This window comes from Cervus elaphus, chromosome 12 (genome assembly GCF_910594005.1).
Source record: "Cervus elaphus chromosome 12, mCerEla1.1, whole genome shotgun sequence".
NCBI lineage: Eukaryota > Metazoa > Chordata > Mammalia > Artiodactyla > Cervidae > Cervus > Cervus elaphus.
In genome coordinates, this window is record NC_057826.1 from 85130325 (window position 1) to 85152895 (window position 22571).

General features: G+C 35.6%; 1 protein-coding gene and 2 non-coding genes across 4 annotated transcripts in view; 1 reads left to right on the forward strand and 2 right to left on the reverse strand.

Moving 5' to 3' along the window:
• PIAS1 (protein inhibitor of activated STAT 1) overlaps positions 1 to 22571 on the reverse strand; it is a 125357-nt gene that overhangs the window by 81900 nt on the left and 20886 nt on the right. For both annotated transcript variants that reach the window (XM_043919822.1, XM_043919821.1), the window contains exon 2: positions 8019 to 8463. In XM_043919822.1, the coding sequence (XP_043775757.1) occupies positions 8019 to 8463 (445 nt within the window). The remainder of the gene's footprint in view (positions 1 to 8018; positions 8464 to 22571) is intronic.
• LOC122706035 lies at positions 12250 to 12378 on the reverse strand. Its single transcript, XR_006344290.1, has one exon. It is a non-coding gene; the product is annotated as a small nucleolar RNA SNORA42/SNORA80 family (small nucleolar RNA).
• On the forward strand, positions 20067 to 20139 carry TRNAG-UCC. The gene has a single exon. It is a non-coding gene; the product is annotated as a tRNA-Gly (tRNA).

The window sequence follows — 22571 nt, forward strand, 5'->3', positions numbered from 1 at the left end:
CCACTTGTAAAAGAATGAAACTAGAACACTTTCTAACACCATACACAAAATAAACTCAAAATGGATTAAAGATCTAAATTTAAGACCAGAAACTATAAAACTCCTAGAGGAGAACATAGGCAAAACACTCTCCGACATAAACCACAGCAGGATCCTCTATGACCCACCTCCCAGAATACTGGAAATAAAAGCAAAAATAAACAAATGGGACCTAATGAAACTTAAAAGCTTTTGCACAACAAAGGAAACTATAAGCAAGGTGAAAAGACAGCCCTCAGAATGGGAGAAAAGAATAGCAAACGAAGCAACAGACAAAGGATTAATCTCAAAAATATATAAGCAACTCCTGCAGCTCAATTCCAGAAAAATAAATGACCCAATCAAAAAATGGGCCAAAGAACTAAACAGACATTTCTCCAAAGAAGACATACAGATGGCTAACAAACACATGAAAAGATGCTCAACATCACTCATTATCAGAGAAATGCAAATCAAAACCACAATGAGGTACCATTACACGCCAGTCAGGATGGCTGCTATCCAAAAGTCTACAAGCAGTAAATGCTGGAGAGTGTGTGGAGAAAAGGGGACCCTCTTAACACTGTTGGTGGGAATGCAGCCACTATGGAGAACAGTTTGAGAATTCCTTAAAAAAACTGGAAATAGAACTGCCATATGACCCAGCAATCCCACTCCTGGGTATACACACCAAGGAAACCAGATCTGAAAGAGACACGTGCACCCCAATGTTCATCGCAGCACTGTTTATAATAGCCAGGACATGGAAGCAACCTAGATGCCCATCAGCAGACGAATGGATAAGGAAGTCCTTGAATTTAATGACTAAACTTTTAATATGTTGACTGCTTAACAATTTTTCTTTGGTTCTGTATTTTCTCATTTCTCAGATTAAGCTTATTCTTTGAAATAAATGTTACTTTAAGATTTTTTTTTTTTAATGGACCATTTTTTAAGGTCTTTATTGAGTTTGTTACAATATTGCCTCTGTCTGACCTTTTGGTTGTTTGGCTGCAAGGCATTTGGGATCTGAGCTCCCCGACAAGGGATCGAACCTGCACCCCCTGCATTGAAAGGCAAAGACTTAACCACTAGACCGCCAGGGAAGTCCCATAAACGCCACGGAAGTCCCATAAATCAATTTTTAAATGAGCAAAGTTCACAGAACAGTTCAAAGAGAAAGAAATATAACCATCTCAAACAAACTTAATCCTCACTCCTAAGAGATCCAAGTAAAAACTTCAATGTATTACAGATACCTAATCTGAAATGTTCAAAAAGTTTAGTAACAGAGTATTCCTGAGGCATAGGGGAAAAAAATATTCTCTACATAGCCACTAACATTATAAATTGGCAAAAACCTTTTCTGGAGGGAAATTTGGCAACATCTATCAAAATTTTAAACATACATTCTACTTCTAGGAACTTATCTTATAAAAATATTGGATGTATTTGGACATGTGCATAGGGATATAGAACCCAGAACAATCTGTGTAATACAGCTTTTTTGTGTAATACAGTTTTTAATAGCAGGAAAGTAAATGTCAATCAACAGAAGAATATTTAATAAAACACAGTCCAATCAACTGCATACTAAGCAGATGCTAAAAAAAGAATGAGGCAAATATGAGGACAAAAACTTTCTGGAAAGACATAAAAGGAACTGAAAGCAACACCTGTGGTTGAAATAAAATTAGGAGAGAGACTTCCTTTTCACTATAAACTCTTTTGTAACTTTTGACTTTTATATTAAGTAAAAATGCATTAAAAATGTATTTTGAGAAAAAATTAAATATAATAAATAGACCGAGTGACTAACAGTTTCATTTTGACAAAACAGAAATAGACTCACAGACACAGAAAACGAACTTATGGTTGCCAGGGTGGGGGGGGGGGGTTTTAAATTAGGAGTTTGGGAATAAAATATACACACTTCTATACATAAAACATATAACCAACAAGGACCCACTGTATAGCATAGGGAACTATACTCAATATTTTGTAATAAACTACAATTAAAAAGAATATATATATTTATATATAAAGCTGAATCATTTTACTATATACTTGAAACTATTATAAATATTTTAATTAAAAATTTTAAAAATAAAATTGTAATTTATATTACTTAATGGACACTAGTGTATGGTGGTACTACTGTATACAACAACAAATGTAACTAAAATGCATAAGAAATAAATTAGTCAAATTTGCCAAAGTTTAAAATAAATAAATATTCTCTACATCTTTTAGAAAAGAAAAGAAACCAGTGCTGCCAAATTAGGAAGACAAGTTTCTAGGGAAGAAACCCGCCTACGGAAAAAATTAGTGCTTTTGATTTCCTAAATTTCAAGTACAGAAGAGCACAGCTTGTGTTGAATTGTTAGAAGGCAGATTTTCTAAAAGCAGAGTAAATCATAAACCTTTGAATGCCCTTTTCAATACTTATCAGAGCCTGCGTCCTTGAATTTGCATCACCTGATCTTCAGGCACTGGCTATTAGGCATGTCAAGGAAGGCAAATTGAATTATAAAAAATGAGAGGAGAAGGAAACTGTGAAATCTAATCCAATGCCAGAGGAGCCCTTGGCAGAAAACACTGGTAACCAATGTTATTAAGATGTAGCAGAAACCCTACCCGCACTGCACAAAACAAGATGGATCATTTTAACTATTTAGGAGTGCTGACACCATCTGCTGTCTTGTTTCCTAAGGCAAAAAGTCAAGTGTGTGTGTGTGTATGTGTGTGTATAATTGGATGAATAAATACATATTATTTCAAATATTTTCTATAAATTATTCACACTTCTTCCCAAGTCTAAAATAACTGTAATTTTCTTTATGCAAATGTCCTACTTTAAAAAGAAAACAGATTGACCGAGCTTTCTAAAATACTGAGACTATAAACCCTATACACTTAGGCTGTTGAACTTTCCTAGGAGTATCAATACACTGTTCCACATCAAAGTAGAACTACTCGCAATAGAACTCAGGAAAATCAAATATGCATTGAAAAGAGATGTGGTGTTTTAGACCTGTGGTGTTTAATGAAAAAGACTGTTTGACAAACATTAAAACCTATATAGAAGTCACCTCCCAAGACTTACAAAAAGAGTGAGGGAGGGATAAATTGGGAGACTGGGATTGACCTATACACAGTATATATAAAACAGATAATAACAACCTACTGTATAGCACAGGGAACTCTACTCAATTTTCTGTAATGACCTATATGAAAAAGGAATCTAAAAACAGAGTGGATGTATGTATATGTATAACTGATTCACTTTGTTGTATAGCAGAAACTAACAGCATTGTAAATCAACTATACTTCAATAAAAATTAATTTTAAAAAAGACTTAAAAAGAAAAAAGTGACTTGCTTCATGACAAACTGAAGAACGACAGCCATGTGATCAATTAAAATGTGTCTCAGTTTCAGATTCTTTGCAAAAAACATTAGAAAAGACTTTATTTATTGTATTTAAATAAAGTGGAGAGCTAACAAGTGTTTACGTGGTTACCACATAAGAGGTTCTTTTGAGAGTATACAGATGAATACATCAGAGTTGATTTTGAGGAATAAATCACAATATTTTATTAAGAGCATGCAAGAAAGTGAAATTGATTTGGACGGGAAAGAACACAGATATATTAAGGGGGACATCATGGAAAGTTTAATGGAAAAGGCTTTTCAAAGCATCTGAAATAGGCCTCATAGAACAAATAGGATTTTAATACTGACAGACAAAAATACACAATAAATTAAGCATTTTACTTTATAAACATCTTTACCTCATCTCCCAATTCTTCCAGTTACTATGGACAATGAAAAGAGTTCTCTTTAATATGTGTCCCAAAATGAAGAAATACCTTAAAATTACTTACTGTTAAAGAAATAAATTATAAAAATGGATAAAAATTATCTAATAAAGTAAAGGAATGCCAAAACTATTTTTTTAGTTAGAAACATGAACCGTGCATACAATACAAACATTCAGCTTACACTGGAACCTCTTAAACTCTGTTTAAATTTAGTGCTTACAGTTAAAATGGAAGGGGGAAAAAATGAAAAATTAAATTTATCCATCACATTCTGGACTCAAGTGATTGTGATGAATTAGCTAAGCACAGGTCAAAACTAAATTCTTAAAGAGTCTGTAACGATTTTAAATGTATGCATGTTGAGAAAGAAAGAGAATGCTGCAAGGCATTTAATTTTTCAGAAAATAGTTTTCTAGATTCAAAACAAACGCCCTACTAGCAAAAGTCATCCTTTAGAAAACTGAATCCTACGATGAGGTAGTCACTTCAATTAATGAAGTACAGAGAAAATCTTCTAACAATGTTAAAAATCTTACAGATTCTTTTTTTCAATCGTTTCTGTTACTTAGCAGGGCTTTAAAATACTTTCATTCTAAATTCCTGCAGATTACTCAGAATCTTTTCTCAATCTTTTCAGAGTCTCTGAGTATTTCCATCCCACAAATACTTACTGGATCAATAAACTCCCACAAATCACTTTCTGGTGAGCTTTCTATGTATAACCAAATTGTTTTATTTTATTTCTATGATAAGAGTGAGAAACTAGAAATCTATTTACATCCCACTAAGCAATTTTATACCACCTATCATTTTGTGTGTATATCAAAAATAATGGATTTATTCATGAAGACAGGCTTCCCTGGTGGCTCAGATGGTAAAGAATATGCCTGCAATGCAGGAGAGCTGGGTTCAATCCCTGGGTCAGGAAGATCCCCTGGGAGAAGGGAATGGCAACCCATTCCAGTATTCTTGCCTGGAGAATCCCACGGACAGAGGATCCTGGCAGGCTACAGTCCATGGGGTTGCAAGGAGTCAGACACGACTGAGCAACTAACACACACATTTATGAAGTCTGGTGTTCTATTAACACAAAGTCACCAGAAACAATGAGTTAGTGAATATTGAACCATTGCTCCTAGGAGAAACACAGGGTTACGTTCCTATAAGCCTCTGATCACAACATTTTCAACAACTGATCAATATCTAACCTTGCTTTCTGTGTGTTTCTATTTAAAGACACATTATTTGATATATATTGATAATTCATTAACACTAAGTTCACCGCCAACAGCACTGTAATTCATGCCTGAGCAAAACTGATCTAAACGTATGTTTCCTCCACAATGCACATCACAGCCTTTTTGCATTTCAGAACATTATAGACAAAACTTCAGCACTATGTTTAGGGGCCATTTTAAACAATGTGATCACCAACAAAAGGCACCGAAATGCAAAAAATGTGGCAGTAAGTAGAGTGCAGAGAGGACATTTGTTTATGAGAGCAGAAAACAAGAAGGCAAGAACCACCTAGTCAACCACAGGTTGAATGCGTGCATCAGCCAACTCAAGATTTTTGCAGCTCTGTGCATGTCTCTAAATGGCTATGCAACTGTTGTGAGACGTGATTTTGAATTTACAAGTAAATTTGAGATAGCACACATTCACTCACCAGAATGTGCAAATAATGAGGCTCAACAACACAAATAAAGTTCAATTAAATAAACCTTATGGGAAATATTTTAGCACTTCAATCAATTTTGTAAATGCAAGGGTTTACTTATTGGATTTCAAGAATGGATAAAACTTTATGACACTGTTCTTAAACTGTTACATGAAAACACTCCATTAAAGCATTCTATAACTTTTCAGATGAAGAGTAAAGAGAGAAATATTATTTAAAACTCACTGACTACTCTTTAAAAAGTCATTAAGAAGAAAATACTATATAGAAAGATAGCAAAAGCTATCTGTAGCTTTAATGTAATTTCTTATGAACTATCTCCTTCTAATATCTTTTTAGGGGAAAACCAGATGTTTACCCGTTATTTTTACACACTATAAAAAGTTCATAAGGATAAAGTATCCTGAAGTAATAAGACAAGATATTAAGCTACAAAGGCATAAAAAATTAGTGTAGACAATCAGAAGTGAGCATATAACATACACACTTGAGCAAAGTACCTCAGTTAAGTATCAATCATTTAAATGCTTAATTTTATTTATTTAAAATATTATTCAATATAATCATAATGTATATCCAGTTTGCATTTCTACTTTTCATAACAAAATTTAATAGACATGTATGTAAACATCATCTATTCACTCTGGTACCTGAAATTCATATTACTGAAACTGAAAACAAGATATGCTAATTATTAAGCATGTTTTTGGCAGCGAAAAACTAGAATAGAAGATTTATTTAGAACACAGAATTAACAGTCTTTAATGAGAAAAGAGCTACTTTATATACATATGCTCACACATGTACACATACACATTATATACACATGTGTATGTATATATGTGTGATGTGAAAGTTGCTCAGTTGTGTCTGACTCTCTGTGATCCCATGGACTACACAGTCCATGGCATTCTCCAGGCCAGAATACTGTAGCAGGTAGCCTTTCTCTTCTCCAGGGGATCTTCCCAAGGCAGGGATCGAACCCAGGTCTCCAACATTGCAGGCGGATTCTTTACCACCTGAACCACAAGGGAAGGCCGTATGTGTGTGTGTGTGTGTATATATATATATATATATGGCCTCCAACAAAAATGGGAAGACGAACAAGGAGAAAAGTCTATAATATATTAGTAAGACAAAGGGAGGGAGAAGCAAGTCACAGAATACTATGCACAATATGATTCCTTCTTAAAAACGAGAAACATAACATGCTTATATACGCATACACACTAAACTGCTAATGAGGAAGGGAATTTGGCACTTTTACTTTTTATAATGAGCATGTATAAGTTTTAGAAGTTTACAGCAGGTTCTCAACAAGTGTTTCCTTATTAATGGCCATTTTACAAATGTGATAAAATTCATGTTGTTTGAAAATGACTCCTATAATCTTAATTTAGTTCATGTATTCTGCTAAATATAATTTAAAACAAACATTTCCTAGTTCAAGAATTTCTGTAAATGTTCTCAAAATTCAACAGTCACCAATCCCCCAAACTGAAATGTTTACTGATTTGTAACAGGGATTGACAAATTTTTTCTGTAAAAGCCATACAGTAAATATTTTAAGGTTTTGCAGACATACATGGTCTCTGGTGCATATTCTTCTTCGTCTTTATTTTTACTTTACAACCCTTTAGGAATATCAAAATAAAAAAAGTTCTTAGCTCAGATCCACCAAAACAGGCTGCAGGCAGGATCTGCCTTTCCTGCCACAGTTTGCCAATCACTGATTTCTAACAACAAACCAGCATCTGGAAGTCTGACATTTTAAATGCATTACACTGAACGAATCAGAGATCCCAACAGGGTCAGTTTTCTTCTACCTTAAACAAAGTAAGGGAGCATACAGCAATTAAAACTTCTAGTTGTTTAATACATTGAATTCTATTAATATATTACACACTGATCAAACAATGGGAAAACACAGTACATGAAATTTCAAGTGTTTATTAGTATTATATAACCATGATCATGTGCGTACCTGCAAGACACACATATTCACTTGAAAAAGTCAACTGAAATTGAAATACTACACATCAAAGCTCACATCTCCTTTTATAACAATTTAAACCATTTACTCATTTAAATAATCAAAAATATCAATAGTCATTTTAGATGTCATCAACCCTTAAAAATTAAAAACAATTCAGAGACTGACAGTAATTACTGGGTTTTGATTTTGTAAAGGTTACTATAAAATATTAATCAACAATCCAAAATATTATACTTTTTAAAACATTTATATTTTTGAAAAGTTTTTAACATTCACTGTGTCAGCAACCAACACTGAAGACTTGAATATACTTTTTTCCTGTCTAAAAGACAGCTTATATATATTTGATTTTGTCTGAAACTGAAAGATCCTTATTACCATCTGGATGCTACTACCAAATATAAAATTCATTATGAATAATAATCTGGGTCACATTCAAACTCAAAAGTGAAAACGTATCCTCCAATAGTAACCAAATAACCATTATAGAACAATCTTACCTAGACTGGTGGGTTTTATCAGTTCATCCAGTAAATCATAAAATGGTAATTTCTGAAGTTTTATATCCGGATGGACTGGGTGAAGAGCTGGTGTAAGATGAGGGAGTTCCAGTTCATGTTTAGGTCCCAGGAGAGAAACGGGGAGTAAGGGTGAAGATGCAGGGTGGCCATCGTAAGCGAGCTGTGGAATGGCAGATGGAGACAAAGTTGCTGGCATAGGACTTGAGTGTACGTTGGGGATGGACAAGTCCGCAGGCGTCATGATTTTCTGGGGGAACCTCCGCCTGTAGAGTTCTTTAATTTTCATTTGTACAGCAGGACTGCAGCCAGCCTTTAGCAAATGCAGGGCTTTTGTGAGAAGTTCGTGTTTGCGTCCGTGCTTGTTTCTCCCAGCGTAGCCCAACAGTACTTGGAGTTCAGAAACTCTAAGGCTCATAACCATTTGCTTAGAGACAAAACAAAATGTGAAACATTAGTATTCCAATAACATAATTTACAACATTAAATAATACTTTATTATAACATTTTATCCTTATGTTTCGTTTACAAAGGCCAGTTCCATTATAGTCAATTCTAGTTATTTCAAACTTAAAATCTAACCATTTAAAATAAGTAACCAAAGAAATTTAAAATTAATGTTCATAAATTCACTAACTTCTACCTAGGGTTATGAAAGCTGTAAAATAAAGCAGATATGAGGTAGAACCACATCTCACCTCATTTTATTGTTATAATGAAAACATCAGGTCTTTACCAAGCACTTACTAAGTCTCCAAGAGAGTACTGAGTGCTGTGTGGATGGCAAAAGATAATGAGCCCTCAAGAAAATTTGTTTTCTTGGGGAAAAATTATATACATACATGTGAAACACATAAACAGTCCACCTCAAGCACCAGATGTAGGCATGATACAAATATTGTAACATTATAGACAATATTGTATTCTATACTAATTTAGGGATTTATAGGGCTTAAACTCTACCTTTTTTGACCCATTATATACCAGGTACATATGATATTTTCATATGGATTGTCATTAAATCTTTACACCACCACAAGGTGTTACCCTTCCTGCTTTACATGTGAAGAAACTAGTTAAGAAAGGTTAAATAACTTACCTAAGGCCACTTAGCTACTATAATAAATATCAACCAGGATTCAAACCCAGATATGTGTAATTTTAAATCCCATGATCTTTCATTAAACCATTAGGAAAAGGATGAAACTGGAAATATACTATTGACTCTATTGGCAAAGCTAGGCTAAAGCATCCAGAAATTGGGAATTCACCGTCAAGGGGATTAGGGCTCTGTGCTGTCACTGCTGAGGGCCTGGGTTCAATCCTCGTGTGGAAACTAAGATCCCACAAGTGCAGCAAAAAAGTCCAGGAATTCAATCCACATGTCGAAATGCATAAGCCTGTAGTAAAGAAATCTAACTTTGTCTAACTCTCTGTTCCCAAATTTCTTTCTCCTTTTCCCCCAACTTTTAATACTAAGAGACCACCAACAGGAAATATCAATGTATACCAATTTCCTCATTTTAAAGTTGAGGAAAATGAAACCCAAAGGGAAATATGACCCAAGATCGTACAGCTATTAACAGCAGAATCCTGACTTTACCACACTGACAGAAGGTGTCAGGATGAAAGACACATGTAAGCTCACCATCTGCTCTCTATTTTCCCAACTGCTTTATATACTCGTGCGTGTGTGCTCGGTTGCATCTGACTGCAACCCCATGGGCTGTAGCCCACCAGGCTCCTCTGTCCATGGGATCATCCAGGTAAGAATACAGGAGTGGGTTGCCATTTCCTCCTCGAGGAGATCTTTCCAACCCAGGGATCGAACCCGCGTCTGCGTCTCCTGCATTCTCAGGCGGATTCCTTACCACTGAGCCATCAGGGAGGCCTCATCCCAAATACCAGTAACACAAAAGCTCACCTGGTTTCCCTAATTTATGGCCACTCCCTGAAATGACATCCATTGCAAGCCAATCATCTAGAAGTTACCTACATATTACAAAACAATTAAGAAAAACAAGTGTATAAAGAGCTTTATATGCAACACAGGTGGTCAATCAAAAAACTATGAGCCCTTCCCCTACCTTCTCCGGCCTGGTTTCCTCAAAGCTCACTTTGTCATCCGTGCCCTTTCGGCCTGGCAGAACTAAATGATTCTCTTTTCACTACTCTCACTGGTCATTTTTCATATCTTTATTTTGGCACTTATTTTGCTGTACTACAATTTTATTTTTATACAAACAATTCCATGACAGACTGAGGACCTCTATGGTACAAGGTCATGTTACCTTCAGCTTCTAACACTACGGCCCAACAATAATGCCTTGACAATGCATGATGAACAAAATTAGAAAGTCAGACCAGAAGAAAGGGTGGGGATGGATTCTACAAGGATAAGTTATATATACAACTAAAATATAACTGCAAACGAACTCCCAAGCTCTTAGGTTCATTCAAAGATATAACACAGACCTTAAAAACAAATTTTACCCCAAATCCTTTCTTTCTTTAATTAGACATAAATATATCTTTCTTTAGATTGCTATCAGAGGTTAAATAATTACTATAATGTCAATTTCTCTCTACTATTCAACCTGTCCTAAGAGTATAGAATAGTTTTAAAGATTTTTTTACTACTTATTTTAAAAGGAACAGAGATTTCAACAGAAAAGCACTGTATTAGTAAGTAAGCTGCTCTTAGAGAATAACATGAATTATGCTTCAAAGATTATAGGCTAAAAATAAATTTAAGTTGACATTGGTCAAATACATTTCATTTTACAGAGAAAACACAATAAAGTTTTCAAAACAGAACGTCTTTCTATTTCAATTCCATTCTAAGTCAAACACAAACAAAAATCAACATTCAGGGGTTAATATAAACTTCTCACAACTTTTGTCCTAACTCTATGGATGTTAAGGATTTAAATGCAGCACCGATGGATTATTGCTCTATTTCTATGGAAGAGTACATTGACAACTCACATAAAATTAAATCTTCTGATTGATCATCAAAAGAAAAAAGTTAATGACATAGGTATAATTTTTGGTTTTGTTATCACAGGATGCATAATTAATCATAATTACTGTCCTCATTTTACACATGGAAAAACTGAGCCCTAGGAAGGTTAAGAAATTTGGTGAATATTACACAACTACTTCTACTCCAAACACACTTTTATACTATGTTACTGTCTTTTACAGAAAACTAACCACATGCCTTTTAGTTAGGAAAATTTTTTAAAAGATCAATTTATTTAATACTCAATCTCAACTTCAAGCTTCAACATTTTAGCCTTAAAAAAACTGGTGGTTAAGATGAAAACATCTGGATTCAAATTAACCACTTCACCTTATAATCAGATATAGTGAAAGATGAGGGTCTATCTATTGCTATTACTGGAGCAGCTTCTGCATAATCTTAAGGACTGTAATAAGCATGCAGTATTTAACAAAACAAGTAAAAGAGGGTGGGGAACACAAATATCTGAAGTTATCTATTACTCAAACCAAAAACTTCAGAGAAGCATGGAGCAGTCAATTCACAGTGTAAAGTGTTGACAACAGAGAAAAACTAAACACATCTGAAATGTTGAAATGCAATGTATTTTAATCTTTCATGTGTTTAAAATCTCCATTTGTTAGCACTACAACAAAATGAATATTTGTAACTAAGGATAACATCAACCACTGCTACTACTAGAAATCACTGCCTTCTCGGATAGCACTGAGCTGACTCTACATGCCCAAATGATAGTTTTCAGAATCCTAAGGAATTTAGAATGTCTGAGAAATGAATATATTCTGTATAGAAAGCATTCTGTGAGAGACATCTTTCTAAAATGAATCTTTTTAATCAGATAGAAATACACACAGTTTTAAAAGTCAAAATTTTAGAAGAAAAATATGTCCCTTGCCCTGCCCCCATTTTTCACATCCTTAAGGCAACCATTTTCAATCAAGTCTTTTTAGCTGTGTATCTTCTGGCATTTCCCCCTCTATTTCTTCTATATAGTAGGTCTTTTAGAGTTATTTAAAATAACTAATGTTTTAAATTTAAAAATTGATTCCTATGAAAAGATAACGATTTAGATTTGTTACATCTCCTCTACCTCCATCTTTCTTTTTTAAAATATTTATTCATTTATTTGGCTCTTCTGGGTTGTGGCATGCAAGATCTTTTTTGCTTTTTTTTTTTTTTTTCTTCTTCCACTGTGCAACCCGCTTCAGTGCCTGCAGCCTACTGGCAGAGGCCAGGCAATGGTTCGGGGTCGCGTTTGCTCTGGCATGGGACACTATGAGAGGCCCACTTTTTTGCTTTTTTTAACTTGCAGCATGCAAGATCTTTAATTGCAGAATACTAACTCTTAGTTGTGGCGTGTGGGATCTAGCTCCCTGACCAGGGATGGAATTCGGGCCCCCTGCACTGGGAGCACAGAGTCTTAACCTCTGGACCACCAGGGAAGTCCCTACCTCCACCTTTCCATCATCATTTTTGATTGAATCAATTGTTGGTGTTTACATTATTACTATGGCTGTAAATAACATTCAAAGATGAGCCAAAAGTACATCATGATTACTGTTTATTTTTTATAAGACCTTACTTCTAGTTAATAACTGTACCATTTTTGTATTTGCTTAGTTTTCTATGAATAGTTAATCCATCTGCAAACTGCTAAAGTGCAACTTTCTTCCCAACATATTCAACTATATCAGGTAAATCTCTGTTTTAACTTCCTTCTTCAAAATATACTTCTTAAAACCCTCCATTAGGTTCCAATTTGAACTGCTTGCTCTCTTGGCCTGGCACAAAACTGTGGTGATGGAATTTCCCTCTAACTTATCCTGGGAATTCCCTTGTCACTCGTCATGTTGGACCTCGTTTCCTTGATCTCACTTCTTCCTTTCTGGATTTTCTCTTTTTAGTGGGGTATTTCCTCCAGTAGCTTCCTGAGAAGAGGGCATGGGAAGTACACTTTTTAAAAATTCCTTGTATTGTCTAAAAATATCTTCATTTATTCATACTTAATAAGTGAGTTTGGCTCAGTACAGAATTCCAGACAAGAAAGTATGTTCCGTCAGAATTCTGTAAGGCTCTCCTCCTCATCTCTGCTAAGCAGCCTGGCATCTTTCTGATGGCAGTCTTTCAGTCACCTATGCGTCCCTTACAGAAGCTTCCCATGGTTTTGTTTGTAACTGTATGAACTGACCGTGGCTAAGTTTCTACATGTAGTAATGTATGTCCTTCAGTCCTGGGAAGATTGCTTACAGTAATCCTCCTTTGACTTCGTTCTCTTTCTTTTATGCCTATTATTTAGATTATGTCCTTCCTAAATTGTCTCTTTTGCTCTATTTTCTTTTTCCTCTTGCATTTACATCTCTTATCTTTAGCTCTACTTTCTGGGAGATTTCCTGAACTACAGCTTCTAACTCTTCTTTTAAAATTTTAATTTCTATGAGTTATTTTCTGTTTGCTGCACATTTCTTTTCTTTTCCTTCTGCATCTTGTTCTTATTTTACACGAATTTAGTATCTTCTTTTCTCTTGAGGATATAAATAAATTGGGTGCTTGACATTGTAGTTTTCTTCAGCTGCCTGTACTGTCTCTATAATCCGAGGTCTTTCTTACTTTCTTACATTTTCTCTGGTCCCCGCCTCTCAGGCTTGATGTCCTCCTTGAGCAAGAGGAAATCTTTGTACATTTGTATCTAATAGTAAGTGCGTGCTCAGTCACTTCAGTCATGTCTGACTCTGTGCGACCCTATGGACTGTAGCCCACCAGGCTCCTCTGTAAATGGGATTCTCCAAGCAAGGAATACTGGAGTGAGCTGCCACACCCTCCTCCAGCAGATCTTCCCAACCCAGGGATCAAACTTGCTGCGTCTCCTGCAACTTCTGCATCACAGGTGGATTCTCTACCTCTGAGCCACCCAGGAAGCCCTGTATCTAATAGTAAGACGACAAAGATGATCAGATGAACTGTGTCAGTGACCAAACCAGGGTACTTCACTCCAGGATGATCAGGCAGGAAACTTGGCTATCATGAGGATTCCTTTTTTTCCTTTTATCTGATCAATTGTGGCAGAAAGGAATCCTTCAACCTCCTGGTTTGGCAGTATAAGGCTGGCTTCCAGTGTTCTCAGGACACAGTAGGGGAACGGGGAGGGAGGAAGAAGAGGTCCTTACCATCCAATAAGAACACATTTCAACTTAATCTCTTCTCAGATATTTAAGATTTTACACACACAGATATACACACAACACACATATACACAGACTGTGTGCGCCTGTATAACAACACTATTTTGACCACAGAGGAAGGGACCATACACTGAGAAAGATAAATAATCAAGCAATAGTGACGAATACTGTAGACTGAGTGCTTTCTGAGATAAATAAAAAGTGCCAATGTTACTTTCTCATTAGCTATGACCTTATGTTATTAAAGGTCATAACTAAATTCTGAATAAGAATTAGGTACTTTCTTTTGAACCACCTAATTACCCTTGTTCACACATTCCCACTGCAGTATTTTAAAGGATTAGTCATGAAGCAGACCCTATATTACGAATCTTTATCTGGTATCAATTTGCAACCAATCATAAAGCAAAATGAATTCTAAAGGTAGACAAAAGAAGCATTCATTTAACAACGTCCATTAACAAAGTATTTCATTTATACTTTTGCTTTCTATCCACATAAAAACCCAATTATTGAAAACACTGTACATACATTAAAGATGGTACAGTACACCAAAATATTTTATTCATTATTTTCAAAGTTGGATTCTTCTTTCAGTGGAACTGACCTTGGGATCATTTCTAATCCTTTTCATTTGAAATAGTTAAACAGTTGTTAGATTAGCAATTGTCAGCAATGTCCAGTTCAACCAGAAAACCTAGTTAGACAGTTTCTACTAAAGGAGCAAGTTAGGTTGGTTACATACTTCTCCATAATCTTGTTCCACCCAATTTCTCATCTTGTACTGATTTCTCAATATAAGATGACCGAAAAATGACCTGCAGTGCCTACTCCTCTAGCTGACTACCTTTCCTCTTTTCGTATCTTCCATCACATGGGTTGCTTTAGCTCCGATATGACAAAACATGAAGATTCCACTCTCCTTTAAGCAAAGTATGAACCTAACATTCTGTTGAAATAGCATACCATGGCTTTGATTTTTGATAATTTAAACATCATTCCCATTTCTGTACTACCACATTTCATGAAACCGACAGATATGTCCTTTAAAAGCTCCTTCTAGATGATAACTTGAATACTAAAAATAACAAACTCAAAACAAAACAGTTTAAAATTTGGATAAAATATTATTTTTAAAATAAAAAAGTTTAGTTTAATTTAAAAATCAAGAATTTAAAATTCTAACACATTGCTAAACTTCTTATGCACAGGTAGGAAAAACAAGACTTTATGCAAAAAGTTGTTCTGTACATAGGTGTATAACAAACAGTTTCTGGATTTATGAATGAGCCCTAAATGAGTTGTAGAAAGAGGGAATACTGGAACAAACAATGAACAGAAAGAGATAAGCTATTCTTCAGAGACAGGGGCATAAATCATATTAATTCAATTATCAAAAGTAACAACACCGACTATGTGCTAGGTACAAATACAACATAATATGGTACTAGTATATGTAGAATTTGGATTCTAGTACTGACTTGGCCACTAATTTACTGAATCACAATTTTCCAGGGTCTATATTCTCATTAAAAAAATGTGAGATTGACTAGAGCTTCTCAAAGGTTCCTCAAATCCTCAAAATTCTGTAATACTGTAACTCTATTAAGGCTTCCTCATAACTCAGTTGGTAAAGAATCCGCCTGCAATACAGGAGACCCCAGTTCTATTCCTGGGTCAGGAAGATCCGCGGGAGAAGGGACAGGCTACCCACTCCAGTGTTCTTGGGCTTCCCTTGTGGCTCAGCTGGTAAAGAATCCGCCTGCAATGTAGGAGACCTGGGTTCGATCCCTGGGTTGGGAAGATCCCCTGGAGAAGGAAAAGGCTACCCACTCCAGTATTCTGGCCTAGAGAATTCCATTGCACTCTATCCAAAAGTTAAGCGGAAAAGGAGGAAGAGATAAATGTTAACAAAACAGGACTTCCCTGGCAGTCCAGTGGTTAAAATCCAAGCTTCCAATTATAAGGGGCACAGGTTTGATCCCTGGTCAGGGAACTATGATCCCACATGCTGCACAGTGCAGCCAGAAATTTTAAAAACTAAATTTTTTAAATATTAACAAAACAAACAGTGAGGGAAAAAACGCACTCTGTAACTACGCAAAACTTTCAATCATTGCCTTCAATTTGGGTCCCAGAAAAGTGACTAGTAAAAAACCTTAGAGGGAAAGTATCAAGAGAAAGAACTACGTGAGGGTCACAGATATGACCTATTCAACCAAAGTCAATGCTAGAAATAGTGGAGTTCAGACTTGAAAGTCAGGTGACAAAGCCCACATGATGCTGTGGAGTACTGACAATTACAGAAACTAGTAAGTAATCTGAAATGATTTTTTGTGTGTGTGGCCATAACGCACGGCACAAGAACTCCCCCAATCAGGGACTGAATCCACAACCCCTACAGTGGAAGGCCAGAGTTTTAACCACTCACTGGACCAACAGGAAAGTCCATGAAATGATGTTTTTAAAAACTGTAGAATCACAGGATCATAACATAAAATAGAACTTTATTGACATATAGTTGACTTACAAGGCTGTTAGTTTAAAATAAAACTTTAGAAATCTTCTTGTTCAACTCTTCATCTAATATATGAAGTTCTACTTGTAACCTCCTTAACTGATGGTCTCCCATCCTCTGCTGAAACACTTAAGATTGTGAACTATGAGTTTACAATCTTAAAACAGCACATATTATTGAAAAGTTCTGTGAATTGACGCTCAATGGTTTTAAAATTTCATTCTGTTGGCAGAGACCCCTTCCCAGCCTGGTTCCTTATTCCATGAGCATTCTGCTGTCCATCATACTCAGAGTGAGTGATATAATCCAGATAAAAGTCTGACTATTCTTAGTATTATCTATCTTTTTATGAACACAACTATTTCTACCAGTGCAACCTAATAAGGCATTTTAGGCTGACAGGATTATTTTATTTAGGCAAATGGAAGGATGTTTTATGTTATGCTTTTTTTTTCAGCAGGGGCAGGGAGTCACATCCACATCATATTGTCACTCATATTAAGACTGAGGTTAACTAAAACCTTTATTCAATTGTTTTCACATGAAATGCTACTAGGTTAAACCCCCTCATCTTTTAAATTTTTTTAATTTAAAAATAGAACTTTATATATAGTACTGTTAAACTTCATTTTTTTCACGTTCTTCACGCCAGCCTTTCAAAATGCTGTTTAAGAATTGCACCCTGCAGTCTCAACTGTAGCACTTATCACACAGTGTTACTTGATTTTCTAGTCTATGTCCTCCCCTAGACTTTGACATTTTCAAGGACACTTTTCTCCACATTACCTATGCTAAGGATGGTAGATGATATCCAGTGAATGCACTGGAGATGACGGTGATGATGAATTAATTCCTCTTGATTCTGTCATCTAACATATTCTTCCCAGTTTTGTGTCACCAACAAAATCTGAGAGTTTTGCTTCTTAAATATTCATACAGATCACCCTTAAAACTTGAGATATAACAGGGTCTAGGCTATAGAGGCCAATGGCACATGATAAGAAATTCCCCTTCAGATAACAAAGTTAAAGATTACAAATAAGACTGTTCAACTACTTAGGAGACAGATGACTCCTTTCCCCCAGGATTCTCCAATTTTAAGGTAATTATTCAATAAACATTGTCCAGGGTGCACAAGAAAAACAATTCAGGTTATCATATACCAGTCTTGACTTATAGCTGTCAGAGAAAAACAAGCTTAGAAAAAAAGATATCCATCTTTTGGGGAGGGGGATGCAACACATCTTGTGGGATCTTAATTAGTCGCCCAAGCAGGGACTGGACTCAGGCCCTATCATTAAGCACCGAGTCCTATCCACTGGATCACCAGAGAATTCTCATCAATGTTATTTTTTATTTTTTAAATTTCTATTACATTACGGTTTATTATAGGATATTGATTAGAGTCCCCTATGCTACACAGTAGGATCTTGTTGTCTATCTCTTTTATAAACAGTAGTTTGTATCTGCTAATCCACAACTCCTAATTTATCCCCCTCACTTCCTTTCCCAATTGGTAACCATAAGTTATGTCTATGAGTGTGATTCTGTTTTGTAAATTTATTTGTGTCATATTTTAGATTCCACATATAAGTAATATCAAATAGTATCTGTCTTTCCCTGCCTGACTTAGTGCACATAGTATGATAATATCTAGGTCCATCCATATTGCAAATGGGTATTATTTCATTTTTATGGTTGAGTAGTATTTCATTGTGTATATATACCACATCTTTAAGCATTCATTTGCGGATGGACATTTACGCTGCTTCTATGTCTTGACTATTGTAAACAGTGCTGGTACAAACACTGAAGTGCATTATACAAATATCCTGAAAAATCCTGGGAATGACTGCTCACAAACTACTAAGAAATATTGGGGAAAAAATAGGTTGCACGGAAAAGCCAAGTCCTACAGTGACAGCTTGTTTAAGTATTCTTTTAAATCCTATCAGAAACCTATTAATGATAATACCCCTTCCTTTTCTACATAAATAGAATACTCTCACCTGATTATTCTACGAGTTACAGCTAAGAGAAACAACAGAAACATCCTTTACTGCAAGGTAATATTGCTAATAAAGCAAAATTGCTAAAGTATTACAAAACTTACACAGATCATTATCTTCAGAACAGATCAGTATGATAAATATTTACATGCAAAGCTGTTATAATAGTGAAACCAAGTTTAAGAAAATGCTCATATTTTCTTTGGAGAAATTCCATTAATGTATATAAAAATGCATTTCAAGGTGAGACCATGAAAACATACTACACACTCTTCCTGAAATTTAGGGAGGAGGGAAGATCAGCTACTTACAAGCCTCTGATGTCAAAAAACCTAACAGCATCCACACTTGCATATCCAGAACATTAAACAAACAAAAAAAGCTGGGGGGGGCGGGGAGGGCAAACCAATGCCAATCCTACTGTCAAGGAAGAAGTAATTTTTTCTAAGCACAAAATTAGGAAAAAAGTTTAACTCGTATATCTAAAGGTCAAAAAAACTAGCTAACAAGAGAAAGAAATGTACTATAATTATGCTAAAAGAATAATTTACCTTTTGTTGTTATTAGAAAGTAAAATACATACATATATTATGAGCTTATCATAATCAAACAAAAACTCAATGCCATTCCTTAAACGCATAACTAATCAAAGTCCAGAACATTTCTCCATATAGTCAAAGCAATAACATTCTTTAAAGTGCAAGTTCAATTCTTTCTTTCCTAAATCTACAAGGGCATAATTTTCCATTCAAAGATCAAAAACAGAGATTCGTTGACAGAGAAGAAACAATACCAATAGCTGCATCCTAAGTTTAAAATGATTAAAAAAAAAAAAAAGAAATTAGCTAGGCATATTGGCTAGCTTGGAAGAAACAACACTTAAATGGCCTTTTAAAAATCTGTTCAATAAATTAGTATTCAACCCTCAAAGTTCCCCTAAAACAGCAATGTTTTTCAGGGAAATGTAACTGAAGCTTTATATATATATAGAGAGAGAGAAATCATATTATATATATAAATACATATATAATAATTGTTAATATTACAATGTGTTGATCCCAGCCCTTCCTTCCCCCACTTCCCCCACAAGTCTGTTCTCTATGTCTGTGAGTTTGTTTGTTTTCTATTAGGTTGGTGCAAAAGTAATTATGGTTTCAAACTCTGGATTTTAAATCATTATAATTAACCTCAAACACATCTTTATTAATGGAAAATAGGAACTATTACAATCAATACATTTTTGCCAATAAGAAATAAATTTGTTTCCTGTAGCATAAAAATCTGTACTTCAAGGGGACTTCCCTGGTGGTTCAGTGGCTAAGACTCTGTGCTTCCAATGCAGGGGGCCCGGGTTCAAACCCTGGTCAGGGAACAAGATCCCATGTGCTGTAACTAAGACCTCATGCAGTCAAATAAATAAATAAATATATATTTTAAAAAAAAAAATCTGTACTTCGGGATTCAAGGAACACTTGGAAAGTATTTTCTGCATCCTGATGGTTGTGAAAGCATTTTCCCTGCAAAAAAGTTGTCAAGATGCTTGAAGAAGTGGCAGTCAGTTGGTGAGAGGTCGGGTGACTATGGCAGATGAGGCAAAACTTTGTAGCCCAATTCATTCAACTTTTGAATCACTGGTTGTGCAAAGTGCATTCAGGCACTGTCGCAGAGAAGAACTGGGCCCTTTCTGTTGACCAATAGTGGCAGCAGGCATTGCAGTTTTCAGTGCATCTCATCAATCTGCTGAGCATACTTCTCATATGTCATGGTTGCACTGGGATTCAGAAAGCTGTAGTGGATCAGACCAGCAGCTAAACACCAAATAGTGACCATGAATCTTTTTGGGTGGCAAATTTGGCTTTGGGAAGTGCTTTGGAGCTTCCTCTGAGTCCAACCACTGAGTTGGTTGTTGCTGGTTGTTGTATAAAATTCACTTTTTGTCACATGTCAAAATCCAATCAAGAAATGGTTCACTGTTGTTACACAGTATAAGAGAAGATGACACTTCAAAATGACAATTTTTGATTTGTGATCAGCTAGTGAGGCACCCACTTACCGAGTTTTTACACCTTTCCAATTTGCTTCAAATGCCAAGTGACCACACAATAGTCAACATTGAGTTCTTGGGCAACTTCCCCCGTTAGTTCTAAGAGGATTAGCTTTGAGGATCCTCTCACTTGGTCGTTATCAACTTCTGATGGCCAGTCACTGTGCTCCTTATTTTCAAGGCTCTCGTCTCCTTTGTAAAACTTCTTGAACCACCACTGCACTGTATGTTCATTAGCGGTTCCTGGGCCAAATGCATTCTTGATCTTGCAGGTTTTCTCCACTGCTTTATGACCCATTTTGAACTCAAACAAGAAAATTGCTAGAATTTGTGTTTTGTCTAACATCATTTCCATAGTCTAAAATACAATTAAAATAAACAGCAAGTAATAATTCATTAACAAAATACACAAAGCAAGAAATGCACATTAAAATGATGTATAACATAGCCACAATTAAGAAAGATTCCAGTATCAAACAGCAAAGTTCAACAATGCAAAACTGAAATTACTTTTGCACCAATCTAATAGAAAGGCTCATTTGTGTCACATTTTAGATTCCACATATAAATGATAATCATACACTATTTGTCTTTCTCTGATTGACTTAGTATAATAATCTCTAGCTCCATTCATTTTGCTACAAATGGCGTTACTTCATTCTTTTTTATGGCTGAGTAGTATTCCATTGTTTGTATCAACCACATCTTTATCCATTCATCCGTCGATGGACATTTAGGGTGCTTCCATGTCTTGGCTATTGTGAAGAGTACAACTATGAACATAGGGGTGCATGTATCTTTCTGAATTAGTTTTTTCCAGATACATGCACAGGTGTGGAATTGTTGGATCATATGGTAATTCTATTTTCAGTTTTCTGACAAACCTCCATACTGCACCAACTTACACTCCCACCAACAGTGTAGAAGAGTTCCCTTTTCTCCACATCCTCCCCAGCATTTGTTATCCGTAGACCTTTGAATGATGGCTGTTCTGACCAGTGTGAGGTAGTACCTCATGGTAGTTTCGATTTGCATCTCTCTAATAATTGGCAGGGCTACCCTTGTGGCTCAGTGGTAAAGAATCTGCCTGCCAAGCAGGAGACACAGGTTTGATCCTTGGGTCAGGAAGCTACTCTGGAGAAGGAAACAGCAACTCACTTCAGTACTCTTGCCTAAGAAATCCCATGAACAGAGTAGCCTGGCAGGCTACAGTCCACTGGGATTACAGAAGAGTCGGAGATGACTTAACAACTAAACCACAATTAGCAATGACAACCATCTTTTCACGTGCCTCTTGGCCACCTGTATGTCTTCTCTGGAAAGTCTTATGCCCATTTTTCGACTGGGTTGTTAAAGAGTTGTCTGTATATTTCAGAAATTAAGCCCTTGTTGGTCATGTCACTTGCGAATATTTTCTCCCATTTACAAGAGGCTGTCTTTTTGTTTGTGGCTTCCTTTGCTGTGCAAGGGCTTTAAGTTTGATTAGGTCCCATTTGTATATTTTTGTTTTCATTTCTATTGCCTTGAGACTGACCAAAGAAATTATGGGTATGATTTATGTCAGAGAATGCTTTGTCTATCATCTCTTCTAGAAGTTTTACAGTGTTTTTTCTTATACTCAAGTCTTTAAGCCATTTTGAGTTTATTTTTGTGTGTGGTGTGAGGATGTGTTCTAACTTCACTGATTTAAATGCAGCTGTCCAACTTTCCCAGTACCACTTGCTGAAGAGACTGCCTTTTCCCCCATCTTATATTCTTGC